We start from the raw sequence: 16,354 nt of genomic DNA, 5'->3' as shown, positions 1-16,354 counted from the left end.
CCAAAGATGGCAAAATAGCCCGGTGATCACGTGATGCCACACTAAAGATGGTGTCTCATCCGACAGTGACCTCTGCCAGTCGCCAATGTGCAGGAAGTCACGTGGTGCCACACCGAAGATGGCGGGTCGGCACTAGACTTATTCGACCTTCCAAAGATGGCGGTACTTTGCGCATGCGCCTTGGGTAGGGGAGGAAGTAGCATCCCGGAAGGAGCCCGCCCTTCTCAAAGATGTCTATTGGATTGCCTGAACCCGAGTGTGACGCCGATCACGCGCTTCTTGCGCGATTTTCCACGGCGTTTCCCGGTGTGGGGACACGGCGCCGCGAGCAGGCAGCAGGATGCAGCTCCTCTTTCGCAGGAGCTGCGAGGTGGTGCTGGAGGCAAGGTTTGCGAGGCAGGGCCAGCAGGGAGAATTCCCGCTGCCAGCAGCTCCCTGGGAGAGCTGGGTGCACTCGGGCTGGGGAGGTCGGAGGTGTGCGGGGTGTTCACGTCCCCGGGAGCTGCTGAAATGGCAGCTGGCAGCAGCCTCGTGTGTCTGTGTGGTAGCAGCCACAGCGCTGGCAGCCAGGGGAGAGCTGGGAGGTGAACATCAGCAGCCTGGAAACAAGGCAGAGAGATGGGTTAACATGGCATGGACTTCTCCCAGGCATCTTGTGAAAAACGCCAATCACGTGTTTTAAAATTTTAAAAGTTTAATAATAATAATAATAATAAAATGGTTATAAAAATAGTAATGAATAATAGAGCAATAAGAATTTGGACAATCAGAGTTAGGACAATAAAGGACAATAAAAAAGCAAAGGATTACAGACATCTGAGTGCTCTGCTCTGTTCCGGAACACGTTTTGCTAACAAAGGATTAACTCTTAAAAGCAATAGCCCGTATTCATATATCTCATACATGATGCAAAAATTCCTTTCAGACAAAGGGTGTTTTCTTGGTTATTGTCAACTCCCCCCCTCATCTTGTAAATCAGTCGTCTTGGTCCCTCGAAGTCTGGGCTATCCCCATAAGGAGGCAATAATTCTTCTCTTGGGATCCTGGTGTCTTGTTGTTGTTATCTCTGTGCAAAGAATTTCTTGATTATCTTACCCATTCCTTGAGCTAGTTACAAAAAGTATCTCACATCACATAGTTTCTATTTTATATTATGCCATAGCCTAAAAACTATATTTACCACACTACTTAAAAGAGATTAATACAGCATAACTTTCCAACATAACTTACATAGTATTAATTTTAATATTTGCAAAGAGCCAATCATATAAACTGCATTTTTCACAATCTAAAAATAAAAACCATGTTTGGTTTTGCTTTAGGAAGTCAACATTGGAGTGACTCCCGAGGTGTTGGCATTTGTTTTAATGTAGTTTTGGTGAGGTACTGCCTCCGCATCTTTCTCACAGCTGCTGTTACCTCAGCAGGTGCCCCTGATCTCCCTGTGAGCTGCTGGTCTGTTCTTCCAGCCCAGTGGTACATTGAAGACAGCTCATGCTGTTCCCGAGGGGGTTTTCTGCCTGCAGGGACAGTTCTGGTGCCATTGGAGCCGTGGTGAGAAGGGAGGGCTGGCAGTGACAGGTTTGGGATGTTCTTCCTGTGGCACGCACATTCCTCCCTCCCAGGCAGGCTCTGAGCTTGGATTCCTCAGCTGGCACTTGCCAAGCACTGGAAGGGCCTTGGCTGTGCAGGGAACAGAACATTTAAGGGGAAAGCAAAGCTGGAGATGTTCTGGCTTCGGAAAGATCCTTTTGGAAGGGACTGAACTTTTCCAGCTGTGCCAAAACGAGCCAGTGAAGGTGTGGGAAAGTCTGGAAGGTTCCTTGTGCCCAAAGGATCATGGCAAGCGCAGCACTAAAAAAGTCTGAAGTAAATCTTGGAGTGCCTTTTGGTGGCCTGTTGAGCTTGGTAGAGATGCTGAGTGTGAAATTGCAGCGAAGCTGCCTTTGCTGCAGTGGTTGGAGGGAGAAGCAGTGGCAGCTGTTTGCTGGCTGCTTCTTGCCCACCTTCCCCTCAGTCCCCTGGAGCTCCAGGTAACCATACCACCTTTGCTTTTCCAAGGGTTTTTTTTTTTTTTTTGCTGAAGAGTTTCTAAATGTGGCCATGGGCTTTGCTGCAGCTGGATTTTATTTCTGCTTGAGGAAGTGTCTCATTGTAGGGTCTCTGGTTTACCAGTTCCCATGCCACGTTCACTGCAGTAGAAGCAGGCACGTAAAAGCCCAGGGCCTGGACTGGGATGCTCCACACTTCTGTCAAGCACAGGTGTCGTTGCTTGGTGTTGTTTCTCCAGTCCTGTCTGCTCAGGCCTTGTTCTGACCTGCTTAGCCATAAATGCCATTGCAGGAGGAGCAGAACATCCCATGGCTCCTGTGGATCACTTGTTGCACTGACTTTGTGTTGCAGCCTGAGCTGTGGGGCCTGAATGTTAGGTTTGAATTAATGCAAATTTTCCAGGATTGTGTGTTTGGAGTTGCTGGTTTAGGAATGGCAAGGTCTGGGTTTGGATTTGTGGGCACCGAGCGTTCCTTGTGTCAGCTTTAGGTGTGGATTGGTGGGAATTGTTGGAGGAAGAAAATGGAATTGAAATGCACAGATCCATTCCTGGAGACGTGATCAGGATGGGAGAAAAGAGGATGTGGAACTGCTGGGGAGCTCCTGGAGAGAGGAAAGGATCCAAGGATTAGAATTAAAAGCTGTGGAACAAAGCCTGAAACGGGGCAGGGGAAGGAGAGAAAGAATCCCTGCTCCAAGAATCCAGCAGGGGCTGGGAGAGCATAATTTTCCATCCACCAGCTCTTGGTGAAATCCTAATAATGAAGGTCAGAGGAAATTACTTGTTTGCTATTAGGTTTGGAATGAAAGGTGCTATTCCAGAGGGGAATATTCACCTGTTAAAATTCTGTTGGATAAAGGAAAAGAGGGAGGAAGCAGCTGGGGAATGAACTGGTGGATACAGCTGGGGATTTTTGGTGGATATAGGGGGAGATGTGGGAAGGAGCTCTTAGGTAAAATACACCTCACGCGTGAAACACACCTCACACCAGGAAAAGCCCCAGCTGCCCTTCTTTCCAAGCTCTAACATTCCAGAGGGGTAACCAGTGGTTTCTATATTCCCTTTCTATATTCCTTGGATGCCCAGTGCTTTGTTGGGAAGAGATAATATTAGGAAATTAACAAATCTGGGTATGTAGCTCCTGCTAAAAAAGCTCTGGAGGCCCAGGTTTTGATATTCACAGTAAAGATTTATTGATTGGGTGGAAAGATTCAGATTTGCTGGGGTTCCTGTGTTCACTTCAAGCTGCTTCTCCTCATGAGACCTGGGAATAAGATTTCCCAGTTCCTCTGGCCCAAATAGGAAATGCACCAACTCCAAAGAGTGGGGATTCTGGATATGCTTCCTTAGTTTGGCCTGGAAAAAGGAAGGAAACACAGTTTAACCCTACCTTGAGTGTGCCTTCTCTTTTCAGTCACACGGGGGGAGACGAGAACGTGGTGTAGGGCATAGGAATAGTTCCTTTTTATTTTGTGTCCATTTCTAATTCTGGATGAATTTCAGGAGGGGTGGAACCCCTCTCTGTTAAATCAGTGCCTTTGAAGGTGATTTGAATGGACACACAAACCTTGCCTTCTTTTGGAAGTCCTAGTGAGGAGAGGCCAGGGTTAAGGTTGCTTCTGCCTCTTGCAGCATTGAGAATCCCACTGGTTCCACAAATGAAAACAACAGGATTGGTGTTTTGAGGGTCCCTTGGCAAATTGCTGACAAGGAAAAGTTCCCACCAAGGTCTCGTCTGTGGCACGTGGAGCTGCTCTGGCCACTGAAAGGCTCCAGATCCACTGGTATTTGAAGTGAGCTGTGGCGGAACAGAGGAGCAAGCACTTGGGATTGATTTACTGCAAGGACTGGGTTTCGGCAGCAGTGATCAGCGGAGCTGTGGTGAGAAACCTCTCCAGTTTGTGCTTCCATGCAGCTCCTCCTCCTGCCCTGGGCCGATGGCACTGCTGCCATGGGAGACAGGCTCCCCACACCTACTGAAATGCAAAGCATTGGAAATGCCAGAGATGAAACATTAGTGTAGAGTGGGAAGTGGGAAACAAGTGCTGGCAGCAGGGTGACCCACTGAACGGCACTTGCCAGGGACTCGGCAGCCACATGGGGAGGAACGTGGCAGGGCTCCACCATGGAGTCCCAGCTCTGCTCCACCCTCAACCCTGGGCCCTTGCCAGATCAGCTGCTCCTTCTGATCCTGAGTGGGCACAAATTATCCCTATTTGCTTCCCAAGGAAAAGGCTGAGCTTGGTGTCCTGCATTAAGGTTGTTTATAACCTCTGGAGTTTCCTTATTAATGACTGCCCAGGAAGGAGCTTGGAGGATGTGTTCGCTGGGCAAGTTTGGTCACAACTGACAGAATTCCTGCTGGCTCCTTCCCTTCCTGGTCTCTCCTGTTTCACTGAGCAGAGCTGGCAGCACTGGGAATATCTTTGTGCTCCTGCTTTTCATCCCCTCCACAATCCAGAGGGTCTGGCAATGGAGAAAGAAAGGAGCCAGGAATACCGGGGCAATGAGGGACATAAGCTCCTGTCAAGCCGAGACTTCCCAAGCCTAGATCTGAAAGGATCCAGGCATTGCAAGCCTCTGATGCTCTGTCCCATCCTGGACTGGATATTTCTAGTTTTGGTTTAACAGCTTGTCCCAGGAAACCTGCACAAACCTGACACAGTGTTTGTCCTGGGTTCTGAAGAACCTGGAATTCACACCTTTGTCCCTTGGCAGTGTTTTCTGTTCTAATTTCCCTCTGAACACTCACTGCTGGGATACACTGGGAAAAGCCCTGTCCCTGCATGGGATGGAAACTCCTCCATGTCTCACCAAGAGGTTCAAAGCCTGTTTGGTTTTCTGGAAGCAGTTGATGAACTCGGTCTCGCTCGGGGGCTTGCTCAGAGGGTCAGCGTTCCCTCTGCCAGGAGAAGGGGCAGAGAAGGACACGTTGGTGAGAACATCCCCTTTGGGAAGGTTCCACCTCCCTGCTGTCCAGAAGGCACAGCAGAAATGGGTGTTGAGACCAGAACTACTGAAAATGAAGGGCTCAGGGAAAGGCAAACTCTCTGTGTGCCAGAGGCTCCGTGTGCTTTGCCAGAGGTGCCCCAGAGTAGAGGCACCTCCCAAGCTGCTGGGCCTGGATCTGTGGCTGTGCTGCGTCATTGATCTGGCCCTGCTGTGCTGGGGGCTGAGGTGTCCCCCCGCCTTCATCCATGCCCCTCTGTGCTCCCCGTTTGTTCCAGCTGCTGCACTGCTCCTGCTGGCCCTTTCTTCTGGCTCTGCCTCCCTTTTCTGGGCTGTGGGAATGCCTCTGTTGCCTTCTGGAGCTGGGTGAGGAGCACTCGGATGTCACCCGGGGTGCAGATCAGGATTTGCTGTGAGGACAGAAACCCAAGGGACCGAGGTGAAAGCAAACCCGGGCTGGGCGTGGCTGGGAACCCGAATCCCAGGGCCTGCTGCATTTCCCAGGAGGATGCACAGGAGGCATGAAACAGAGCTGGATGCATCCCTCTGCAAGCACAGAACTGCTGGGCCTGGCTGTGGGCTGTCCTTACCAAGGGGACAAGTGACCCCTGCTCATGGATGGCTACAAATAACCCAGGTGGGATGGGGAAGAGCAGAGCTGGAATCAGCAGAGCTGCCTCAGGTCAGAGGACATTGGCACTGACTCGGTGATGGAGATTTGCTTTTGGCCACCTTATCTTTGTTTTGTGCACAGCAGGTATCACTTGGAAAAATGACCAGAGGATGCATTAAATGCCTGCTCAGGGAGGAGCCCCTTGCTCCCTGCCTCTCTACTCCCTCTGCTCCTGCCTGTGGACTGTGCAGTGTCCTTGTTCCAATCATTCCCTTTGCCAACTCCCGTGCTGCTGCGCTGCTGTCAGGATTCCTCTACTCCCCCCGGCTAGGGGAGGAGATCGCACCGGCTGAGCTGAGGCACAGCAGCGGGGCGGGGGCACTTCCCAGATGCACCAGGGCCATCCGGGGAGCGCCTTGACAAGAGGCAGCGGTGATCAGCGAGGAAGGTGAAGGAATGAAGAAAAGAGAGACTCCTCTTGGGGGCGAAATCCAGAAATCTATTATCTCCAGGGGAGCCATTCGAGAGGAGACCCAGAACAAGGGGATACAACAGTATATAAAGGGGGTGGAACAACTGGGTGGGGACAACACAACAACCAATGAGGGAGAACTTAGAAGGGAGCACTAGCAAATAAGGGATGTATTAGGGAGGGGCTCTATTTCCTGGTCCAATCACCCACTGAAAGGAGGAAAAGGAATTTTTGAATTTCTGGAATAAGAGGAGGAGTCAGTGGGTGATGGACAGGAGCTCAGGGAGTGGTTAACAGAAAAATCCATGGCAACAGGGGAGGAGACAACAAACAGACAGCTCTTATACATGGGGAGGGGATAACCGGGGAGGGAGGAGGATCCCAAGACCGAACCACTTTAATAATTGGGGGAAACGAACATACCAACTCCAACAAAACCAAACAACACACTACAACGCTGTGCTAGCTTGGCTCCAGACTCCTTGTGCTCGCCAGAGCCAGAGCTTCGTTGTTCAGGGTCTGCAAATGAGGGACAGAAAAATACATTTGCTCTCAGAGGTGGGAAATGGGCTCTCCCAAAGGCAGGGATCCATGGGATGGTAGCTCCCAGCTTGGGTGTTAGCTCTGGGTTGTGAGGTCACCTCGGGACACCCCAAGGAGCAGGAGGCAACTGGAGTTGCTGATTAAATCCTGTCGGGGCACAGCACCTGCCTGCCAGCACACCGTGTCCATCCCCTGCCTGCTCTCAGCTGCAGACAGGGCTGAACCACGAGGAGCAACCAGCAGAGTCCTGCCAGCCCCAGCTCCTGCTCCGGGTCCCCAGCTCCTGGGCCTTTGAGGAATCTATGTGGAGGAGCTGAAGAACCAGAGGTCAAGTGGGATTTGATGAACTCTGCTCTCCCTGCAATCCTCCAGCTCTCTGTGGGAGCCTTCCATCTCCCAGAGGTTCCAGTTTAACTGAATGGTAGTGGAGAAAGAAGGAAGAAGGCCTGGAATTCTTCAGGATGGGTGTTTAGGCAGCCCTGGGCACAAATCAGCATTTTTGTACAAATGCGTGCAGTCCCTCAAGCGCTTGCAATAGGTGCTAAATCCCAATCACCCTTCCAAAAACCCAACCCCGAGGCATCTCCCAGCTTCCAGCAGCCACACACTGAGAGTGGGGGGGATATTCTAGTGGGAGTGATCGCTGGGGTGGCCCCTGGTGCAAAGCAAAGGGTGTCAGTTCAGGGCAGGGGCTCAGAAAGGGCCGGCACAGCCCCAGGGATCTGTCGAGGGGGAGAGCTGGAGAGGTAGCTTTGGCGAAGGATCGTGACAGGTCCGCTGCCGTGAGGGGCACGGAACAAAGGGCTGGAATTGGGCACCGGGAGGGGACCCCGGGCGGGGAATGTGGGGAGCTTCAGACTGTGGGCTGGGGGACCCAGGAGGTGCTGCTGGCTCCGGCAGGGCCCCACCAGAACTGGAGCCGTGGGATGCTGGAATGGTTTGGGGTGGAAGGAACCTTAAAAGCTCATCCTGCTCCACCCACTGCAACAGGCAAGGACACCTGCCACTATCCCAGCTTGCTCCAAGCCCTGTCCACCCTGACCTTGGACACTGCCAGGGATCCAGGGGCAGCCCCAGCCCCAGCTTCTCTGGCACCCTTTGGCAGGGCCTCAGCACTCTCACAGGGAAGAATTCCCCATAATAGCCAACCTAAACTTTTTCCTTCAAAACATGGTGAGTCTGCAAACTTCTTTACTAAATTCTTACTTGTGTTCTGTCAAAACAAACCCTAAAACAATTCAAAATACCAACATGTGTTGTTTTTCCCCGCTCCCTTCCCAGCAATGTGGCACAAATTCCAGTGATGCGAAGAAGCTGGAAGCTGGATTTCAGACAGTGGAGGCGATGGCTTATGCACCAGAGAAGGAGCTACTGAACATTAAAGGCATCAGTGAAACCAAAGCTGACAAAATCCTGGTAAGGATGGTCTGGAACTTTAACCCAAGATATTCCACAGGTTTATTTCTGCTGGCTGAAAGCATTGTGGTGAATATGGAAGGTCTCCAAAGGACAGTAAAGATGATTGGAGGTGTCATATGACTTGTGAAAAGGCAAAATGCACCAGCACAGGACTGAGCTGAAGGGAAGGATACTTCCATAAAACACACAAAAGGGATGCTGGAGCTTTTTCTTGGAGCAGAATTTCAGTTCTGTTCAGAGGCATCAACTCATGCAAGGTCTATGAAATGTGCAGGGAACGACACAGGCACCTCTTCACAAGGCAGGAAATACTAATTACAGGGTTAATGAATGGCATGAGCTCTCCTGGCACTGCTTAGTTGGGTTTTCCCTCAGGCTGAGGTAGCCAAACTGATTTCCAGGGTTTCACTACAGCCACAGAATTCCACGAGCAGTGGTCAGACATCATCCAGATCACCACTGACTCCAAAGAGCTGTAAAAGCTGCTTCAGTCAGCATTTTATTATTTCTCTTTCCTGCATAAGCTCAGTTATTGGGGTGGGGTTTTCCCATTAGCTTGATCTTTTCATGGAACTACGTAGGACAAGTCTTGGTTGGATGAAAAACCTCTAGGACTGCTCTTGAATAATTGCTTTTATTTTAAAAGCTGCAGAAATACTTTTTAACCCTTTTAGTCATGATGCAAGACTCAGAGCTGTCAATTTTTGGATGTTTCTGGTTTATTTAAGTCCATGATATGTTTAGGGAAAACAAAACCAGACATCACCATGTCCCCATTCCCCTGGTAATCCAAAAATGAAAAAATGTAATTTCATTTTTTAAGCATCTACAGAAACACAGCTGGACTTCTTATCTCAGGGTGAAAAGCAGTTTTCCCTCTTAGTTTTGAAACTTTCAGCCAAGTTCAGTGTTTAACTGAGTCTCTATACACGTAATATTTTGTATGTGGGATAGATACATACATACTTGTTTGTAACATGTGACCTTTTAATTTTCATTGATAATTATTATTGTCATTTTCCCTTCAGGAGAAATAGAAACAGGATTCATAACAGATTTATTTGGGGAATTCCATACTGAGAAGACACAGCAGTGTCCCAGCCTAGCAGTCACTGGTCAGGTGAGGGGTTTAGCCTTGGGCTATTTGCTATTTTGAGCATCTCCCTTGACTTTCTAAGTGTTTATTACTGTCTAGATGTTGCCATTCCCTGAAATATTAGCGGCTTGGACTTAATTTGATAATTTAGTTGACTCCCTAAACTTCCCAGCTCAAAGCTGAGCACCGGTCCTCTTGTGTAGAACCATGGAATCCTGGAATGGTTTGGTGGGAAGGGACCTTAAAGCCCATCCAGTTCCATGGGCAGGGACACCTTCCACTATCCCAGGTTTTTCCCAGCCCTGTCCAGCCTGACCTTGGACACTGCCAGGGATCCACTGCCAGGGATCCAGGGGGCAGCCACAGCTTCTCTGTGCCAGGGTCTCAGCCCCCTCACAGGAAAGAATTTCTTCCCAAGATGCCATCTGTCCCTGCCCTGTGTCAGTGGGAACCCATTCCCCATTGTTCTGGCACTCCAGGGTGACAGGTACTGCAAAGGGAACGTGTCGGAGATGGGGACCAGGAATGTTTCCTCTTGCTTTTCCCAGCTAAAAGGGAATTTAATCACAATAGCTTGGGATATTATTTGTCATATGACCTCAGTGAGGGCATGTGGCCATATCTGCTGTACTTATGGATACTTTATTCCCAGTTCAATCCTTTTCTTCTCCTTTAGCTCCCCATAGACCATGGTGACAATGAGGAAAAGCCACATCCATGGACACAGAGGGGACCTTCCATCCAGAGCAACTCCTGGCTGTGGCTGAAAGGTCAGTGAGTGGAAGACAGGAGTAGATGGACCCACAGCTCAGCTGGAAAATGTTTTCCACAGGTCCTGGAGACTGATCTGGCAGGTGTTCCCTTTGCAAAGCTCTGAGGTGTTGCTCCTCTCCCATCTCTGCCACTCTCTCCCCACAGCTCTCGTGTCATTGTCTCTTGGCACGAGGTGATTTCCCTCTCTTGCTGCTGGAAGGGACTGGGAGCTTCCCAAGCCCCCTCCCCTCGCCACTCCTCACTGGTATCCCATTGGCTGTGGACTCTCCCTCTGTCCCCATCCCAGGGGGTATAAAGCTCCCTGCTGCCAGGGAACGCCCTCTTTTCTCCCATGGGTCTGTCCGCCTGATGTGTGTCTTGGAATAAAGGACAACATTTCCCACGTGGAGGAGAGCGCTTCTCTAATCTTTTACCTTCGTCTATGAAGTATCGTGTGGGCAAGGGTCTGTAGCTAGCCAGAATGGACCCCAACAGCCCAGGAAACTCAATTCTTCACCCTGCTGCCAGGGAATGTTTGGCAGCCAAGTGAAGAAGAGGAAAGGAAATGATGCTTGCAGCAGGCACAGGTGTGTCTGTGCTGGCTGTGTATAGGGTGTCCTTGGAATCACGGAATCCTTCAGGTTGGAGGAGCCCTCTGAGATCACGGTGCCCAACTGTTCCCTGGTGCTGCTGAGGCCACCACTGTCCCATGTCCCCAAGTGCCATATCCACACAGCTTTAAATCCCTCCAGGGATGGGGCCTCCACCACTGCCCTGAGCAGCTGTGCCAGGGCTGGACAGCCTTTCCACTGTGAGACTTCCCAATATCCTGCCTAAACCTCCCCTGGGATCACATCAGGCCATTTCCTCTTATCCATTTCAAATGGTTCCAATCATTCCCTTCTATTTTCATCACCATAGGTTGCATTTTTCCCCTCTGATTTTATCTCTTCCAGGGACGTGAGTTTTTCTTCCAGTCTTTTGGCAAAGCTCCTGGCTAACTCCAGGAGCTCCAAGGTTTTTCCTTTTTTTCCCCCTGATTTTGCAGGAATGGCCTCTGGCAGTGGTGCCCTGGACAAGGTGGCCTCTGCCGGGGCTTTACCAGCGACCGCCAGGGGCAGCTGCTGGATCAGGCTGAAGACTGAAAACTCCTTTTCTCCCCCTGAATGCCCAGTCCATGTCCCTGAGAGGCTCCTTTCCTGCTGGCACCTCAGGGACACTCCCTAAGGCAGCGGGCGAAGGGAGCTGTGGGTGTCAGCGTGGGAAGCGTCGGGACACACCGAGCTCAGCTGCAGCTGTGGGAAAAGATCTCCCTCTGGGCTGCAGGTACAGGGCAGGGCCAGGAGCTTCCTGGGCACCGTTCCCATGGGAATTCCCTGCGTGTCTCGCTGGATCCTGCCGTGGACACAGTGCAGAGAATTTCGGTGGCCACAGTTGGGAACTCGGTGAATTGGAAGCAAAACTGAAGGGTTTGTCCACTGAGAGAAGTGGTGATTTACAGAGCAAAGCAGAGTGGTATCCCACATGGGGAACTGGGGATTTGGGATGGTCCCAGTCCATAATCTTTCTGTTCATTTTCTTTTGGATGCTGCAGCCTGCTGTCCTGAGGGAGCTGCTCCTTTTCGTTTCCATTTAATTTTCTGTATTTCGTTAATTATCTGTGGAAATCTGCTTTTAATGAAAAGGCCCAGGAGGATATTGATGACATCCTGCAGGTGCGTGCTCAGACCAAGGATTGTTCTGGCTGGCAGAAGCTGCACCAATCTCCCAGGAATCTCAGTCTGGATTTTCTTTTCTCCCGGTTCTCCCAATTCTCACTTTGGGAGTGCAGTGCAGCCCTACCCTGTGTATCTCCTAGAAGAGTTTGGGGTTAAAAATGTTCTTTTATATTCTGCAATATTTCTCTAGAACTCTATTAAAAAGAACAAAACCATATCAATGTGGTTTGGACTGGTTCATTTGCATTGGTTAATTAAAGCAAATCATTGAGAAGGGGTTTGAGCAGCCCTTGGTTGGAGCTGGCAGCTCTTCTTTATTGTCTCTTCATTCTCTGAATTTCTTTGAATTATTTCATGAGCAGTTACTGCAATCAAGATACATAGTGAGGAGAAACAGCATTGCTGCCCTGCTGGATTGGGAAATTCAAGTCCAGTTCCTCAGAGGGATGGAGGGGACAGGGAGCTGAGCCTCAGGCTGGGATTTGGCAGTGGGAATTCGGTGAGGAGGGGAGAGGGGAGATCCCCCAAAACTGGTTAAAGCCAATTCTGCTGGGTTTGGGTGCCCCCACCCCCCAAAAAAACGATCCTGGTTAAAGGGAACTTGAGGAAGCAGCGGGATGTGCTGGGGGGGCTGTGCTGGAACCTCCAAACCCTGGGCAGGGATGGTGAGCTAGAGACACAGGAACACTATGGAAGTGGGGGCTGTCACCTCCAAATTCCAGCCAGGAATGCAGGGCAGTGCCAGGTCCAGAGGAACACTATGGAAGGGCTCTGCTGGGATCCCCAAATTCCAGCCAGAAATGCTGGGGACTGCCATCTCTTTGGGACACTGCCTGATCCCGAGTGTTTTCCCATTTTTTTCTGTCGTGCTCAGTACCTGACATTTCATTAGAGTCCCACAGGCCAAAAATCCCATGGGGGCAGCTGGAATCACAGCCGATCACACAGAGGCTGGTCCAGGACTGGAAATGAGCTATTCCACAGATTTATTTTTCCCAATGGGTTTTTTATTTAAAGCAGAACACCGACCGTGCCCCGACCCCATCCCCTTTATTTTTGGGGCTTCTCCATGAGAATTATCTGCTGGATAAAAAATTCCCCCGGCTCTGCAGGGCCCGGCGGGGCCTTGGAGGTCCCCGAGCCCTGGCGGGGCCGCAGCCGGAGCAGGAGCGGCAGCGCCGGGCCCGGCCCCAGCGCCCGTCCCGGAGCGGCTCCTCCCGCCCGCGGCGAGCCCGGTCCCCATCTCAACGCCAATCCCGCCTCGGTCCTCCAGCCCCAGGACTCCCAGCGCACACGGGCAGGACCCGGAGTCCCGGTCCCAGAGCGGGTCCCAGCCCCGCTTCGGCCCAGATGTAAGGGCGCGGAGCCGCGAGCGACGGCCCCTCCCGGGGTGGAGCCGGGGCTCCGTGAGGCGGGGCCGGGGTGGAGCCGGGGCTTCCGCCTCGGGGGCGGGGTCGGGCCGGCTCAGATGCGTGGGGCCCCAGTGCGGCTGCGCGGGGCGGGACCGAGGTCATTTATTTCCCGGAAATCGCTTCGCTCGTCATTTGCGCTCTCAGAGCACGGGAGGGGTCGGATCTTCTTGTGCGGGCTCCGCAGGTGAAGCGCGGGGGCTTCGGCCTCCCCTCTACTCCTCCTTCCTTCTCCCCGTATTCCTTTTCTTTCTCCTCCTTCCCTCTCACCCCGAAACCCTTTCCTCCTCTCCCGCCAAACGCGACCCCCCCCCCACTCCTTCCTCTCCTGTCCCTGCCCCGCTATCCCCTTCTATTCCCTTCTTCCCCTCTGTCCACCCTCCCTCTTCCCCCTGTGAAAAACGCCATTCACTTGTGTTAAAATTTTAGAAGTTTAATAGTAATAAAAATCAGGACAATAAGAGTTTGAACAATCAAAGTTAGGACAATAAAAAGCAAAGAATTACGGACGCCCGAGTGCTTTGCTCTGCCCCAAAGCACGTTTTGCTAAGAAAGGATTAACCCTTAAAAGCAGTAGCCTATTGCGTATTCATATATCTCATACATGATTCAAACATTCAAACTAAGGGTGTTTCTGCTTAATGTCAGTTTCCCCCCCTCATCTTGTAAATCAGTCGTCTTGGTCCCTCGAAGTCTGGGCTATCCCCATAAGGAGGCAATAATTCTTCTCTTGGGATCTTGGTATCTTGCTACTGTTATCTCTATGTGAAGAATTTCTTGATTATCTTATCCATTCCTTGAGCTAGTTACAAAAAGTATCTTACATCACATAGTTTCTGTTTCAATATTATGCTATAGCATAAAAACTATATTTACCACCCTACTTAAAAGACACTAATACTGCATAACTTTCCAACATAACATATATAGTATTCATTTTAATATTTGCGAAGAGGCAGTCATATAATATTCATATTTCATACCCCCAGCTGGCCTTTCCCTTTCCCCCCTGCTTCCCTCCTCACCCTCCCCACTTCTCCTCTCCCCGTCCTTTCCTCTCCCTCGGGGTGCGGGAGAATAAAGCCCATCGGGTCGGAGCCCGGCGCCCGCTGAAGTCCCCACACGGGGCCGGACGCGCTCTGCGGATCTGCAGTACTGTTCGCGCACAGCGCCGGCACTCCGGCTTCCACACATCACACTGTGGAGGCAGGGAGGGCCCCCTCCTCCTCCTCCTCCTCCGGAGGGGGCCCTCTCCAACCCCCCCACCCCTCCAGGACCCCTCCTAAGGAGGGGGCCCTTCCTAATCCACCCTCATCCCCTCCGGAGGAGAGGGTTCCCCCTAACCTATCCATACCCCCTCCCCCCTTTCCGGAGGAGGGGGCTCTCCCTGACCCCCAGCCCAGTGTGATGGCCTTTCCCCCCAGTGTGATGCTGGGAAAGCCACAACCCCGGCGGTGTCGGGCGGTGTATTAGACCGGTGTGGGCGGACCCGCCGAGCGGGTCCGGCCCCGTTGCGGGGTGGGGGGGGAAACCAGCGAGGGCAGCGGGCGCCGGGCTCCGGCCCTCTGGGCTTTATTCTCCGGCACCCCGAGCTCCGCGGCTGCGGACAAAAGAGAGAGAGCGGGAGGTGGAGAACGGGAATAGGGGGGCAGAGGTGGTTGTCAAGGGGAGGGTGACAATGACAGAGGGCAGGTGAAGGGAGGTCGGGGTGTGCAGGGCACCAGGGGAGGGGGCTACCGGGAAGGCAGGATGGAAGAAAGAAGGAGAGGATTGAAGGCAGATGGGGGAGACGGGGGTGGGAAAGGGAGTGGGGGCAGGGGCGAGCTGGGGTTGGGGGGAAGGAAGGGTGGAAGGAGAGGATGGAGGGGTGCGTAGGGTTGGGGTACGTACATGGATAGGAGGGAGGGGAGAAAGGAGAGGTATCGAGAAAAAGAAGTACGGAAAAAATACCAAGAAAGAGAGATACAGAGCCTCGCAGCAGGCGCCGAGGGGCAAATAAGCGCGCAGGGTCCTCCCCGCGGTTTAAATCCACGCACCTGTGCCGGCACCGCCCCGCCCATAAATCCCGGCGGATCCGCGGCCGCTCCCCTCGGTGCGGTGGATGCCCGCTCCGGGGTGCGGCGGCACCGTCGCTTGGAGCGCTGCGCGGGGCTTGAGGCGCTGAGGTGGGCACGGCACCGGGATCCGGGCCCGGACATCTGGGTCCGGGTCCTGCTGGTGTCTGCTGTGGGTCCCGGGCGGAGCCGCTTTTCCTTCGGCGGGCAGGGTGCGGGATTTGGTCTGGGGTGAGGACCGGGATCGCCGCGGGCGGGAAGAGCCGCTGGGGAACGGGCGCTGGGACCGAGCCTGGCGCTGCCGCTTTGCTCCTGCTTGGCTGGCGTCTCGCCGCGACTCCGGGTACGGTCCTGGTGCGACCGCGGGGAGCCGGGGCCGTGCCCAGGTGCCGGGCCCGGGAGGAAGGCGGCCGTTGCCCAGAGCAGGCGCTGGATCGCTGCTGGAAGCGGGCCGGGCGCGGGCACCGCCCGTGCCGACCCCGGGACCCTCCCGATGCCGCCGCTCCCTCAGCGCCGCCCGCGGAGCCAGCCCGTGGGGCGCCGCCTGGCGGACACGAAGCGGCGGCGCGAGCGCAGCGCCCCCCGCCGGGCGGCAGCGCGCCCCGGTGCGGTCCCGCCCTGTAGCGGCCCAGGGCTGCGGAGCTTCCCCGCCCCGGAGCCCCGAGGCCACCGCGCCCTGCGCCCCCTCTCCCGCACCCGAACCCCGGGGGCTCACCCCCGCCGCGCCCCCGCGGAACGAGCGGGGCTGGATCGCCGCGGGCGGGAGGAGCCGCTCCGGGGCGGACGCTGGGGACGAGTCCGGACTGCGCCCGGTGTGGGATCGAGGCCCCGCCGGGACTCGGTCCTGCTCCAGCCGCTCCTCCGACACCTGCCGAGTGAGACTTGATGCTCTTCTTCTTCTCCCCCGCTTTCTCTGTGGCTCGCACTCCCCAATGGAAAAACCATGTGTTTAAAAAGCCAGTGAAAACGGTTTGCTCTTTATTTCCAGAGCACAGGAGGTTCTGATTTGGAAAGAGTGATGAGGATCATCAAGTCAAACAAGTAAGTGACTGGCCCACACTGAATTCAGAATCTTGGCCTTGTCAGCACCCTGCTCCAAGCACCTGAGCCAGTCTCAGGCTCATGGGGAAGGTCCTGCCTGGGATGGGAATGGCCGCTGCCAGCAAGGGAATTCCTATACAAATGTAGCTCCTTTCCTGCTAGTGCTGCTTTACACACCAGCCCCTAGACTGGCTCTAGAGCAGAACTGGCTGGTACCTGACATGACAGCACAAA

At 53.3% G+C, this 16,354-nt stretch overlaps 1 protein-coding gene across 3 annotated transcripts; it reads left to right on the top strand.

The window, feature by feature from the left end:
* The first annotated feature begins 6,194 nt into the window (after positions 1 to 6,194).
* Positions 6,195 to 10,138, top strand: LOC121352114 (DNA repair protein RAD51 homolog 1-like). 3 transcript variants are annotated; one of them, XR_005954889.1, is made up of 4 exons: positions 6,195 to 8,046; positions 9,078 to 9,169; positions 9,822 to 9,915; positions 10,064 to 10,138. XR_005954889.1 is itself a non-coding variant. In XM_041464787.1 (4 exons), the coding sequence occupies exons 1-4, from the start codon at positions 7,801 to 7,803 to the stop codon at positions 10,093 to 10,095; spliced, it is 264 nt and encodes an 87-aa protein (XP_041320721.1). In that variant the 5' UTR covers positions 6,195 to 7,800; the 3' UTR covers positions 10,096 to 10,138. The 3 variants fall into 3 exon arrangements, 1 of the variants encoding a protein (XP_041320721.1); XM_041464787.1 differs by lacking the exon at positions 9,078 to 9,169 and having other exon boundaries at positions 6,195 to 7,803; positions 7,912 to 8,046; XR_005954890.1 differs by having other exon boundaries at positions 9,822 to 10,132.
* The last annotated feature ends 6,216 nt before the right edge of the window (positions 10,139 to 16,354 follow it).

Source organism: Pyrgilauda ruficollis, unplaced genomic scaffold (genome assembly GCF_017590135.1).
Source record: "Pyrgilauda ruficollis isolate IOZ18807 unplaced genomic scaffold, ASM1759013v1 scaffold183, whole genome shotgun sequence".
Taxonomy (NCBI): Eukaryota; Metazoa; Chordata; class Aves; order Passeriformes; family Passeridae; genus Pyrgilauda; species Pyrgilauda ruficollis.
Note: the sequence above shows the minus strand (reverse complement) of the source record. Positions and strands in the feature narration are given on the sequence as shown.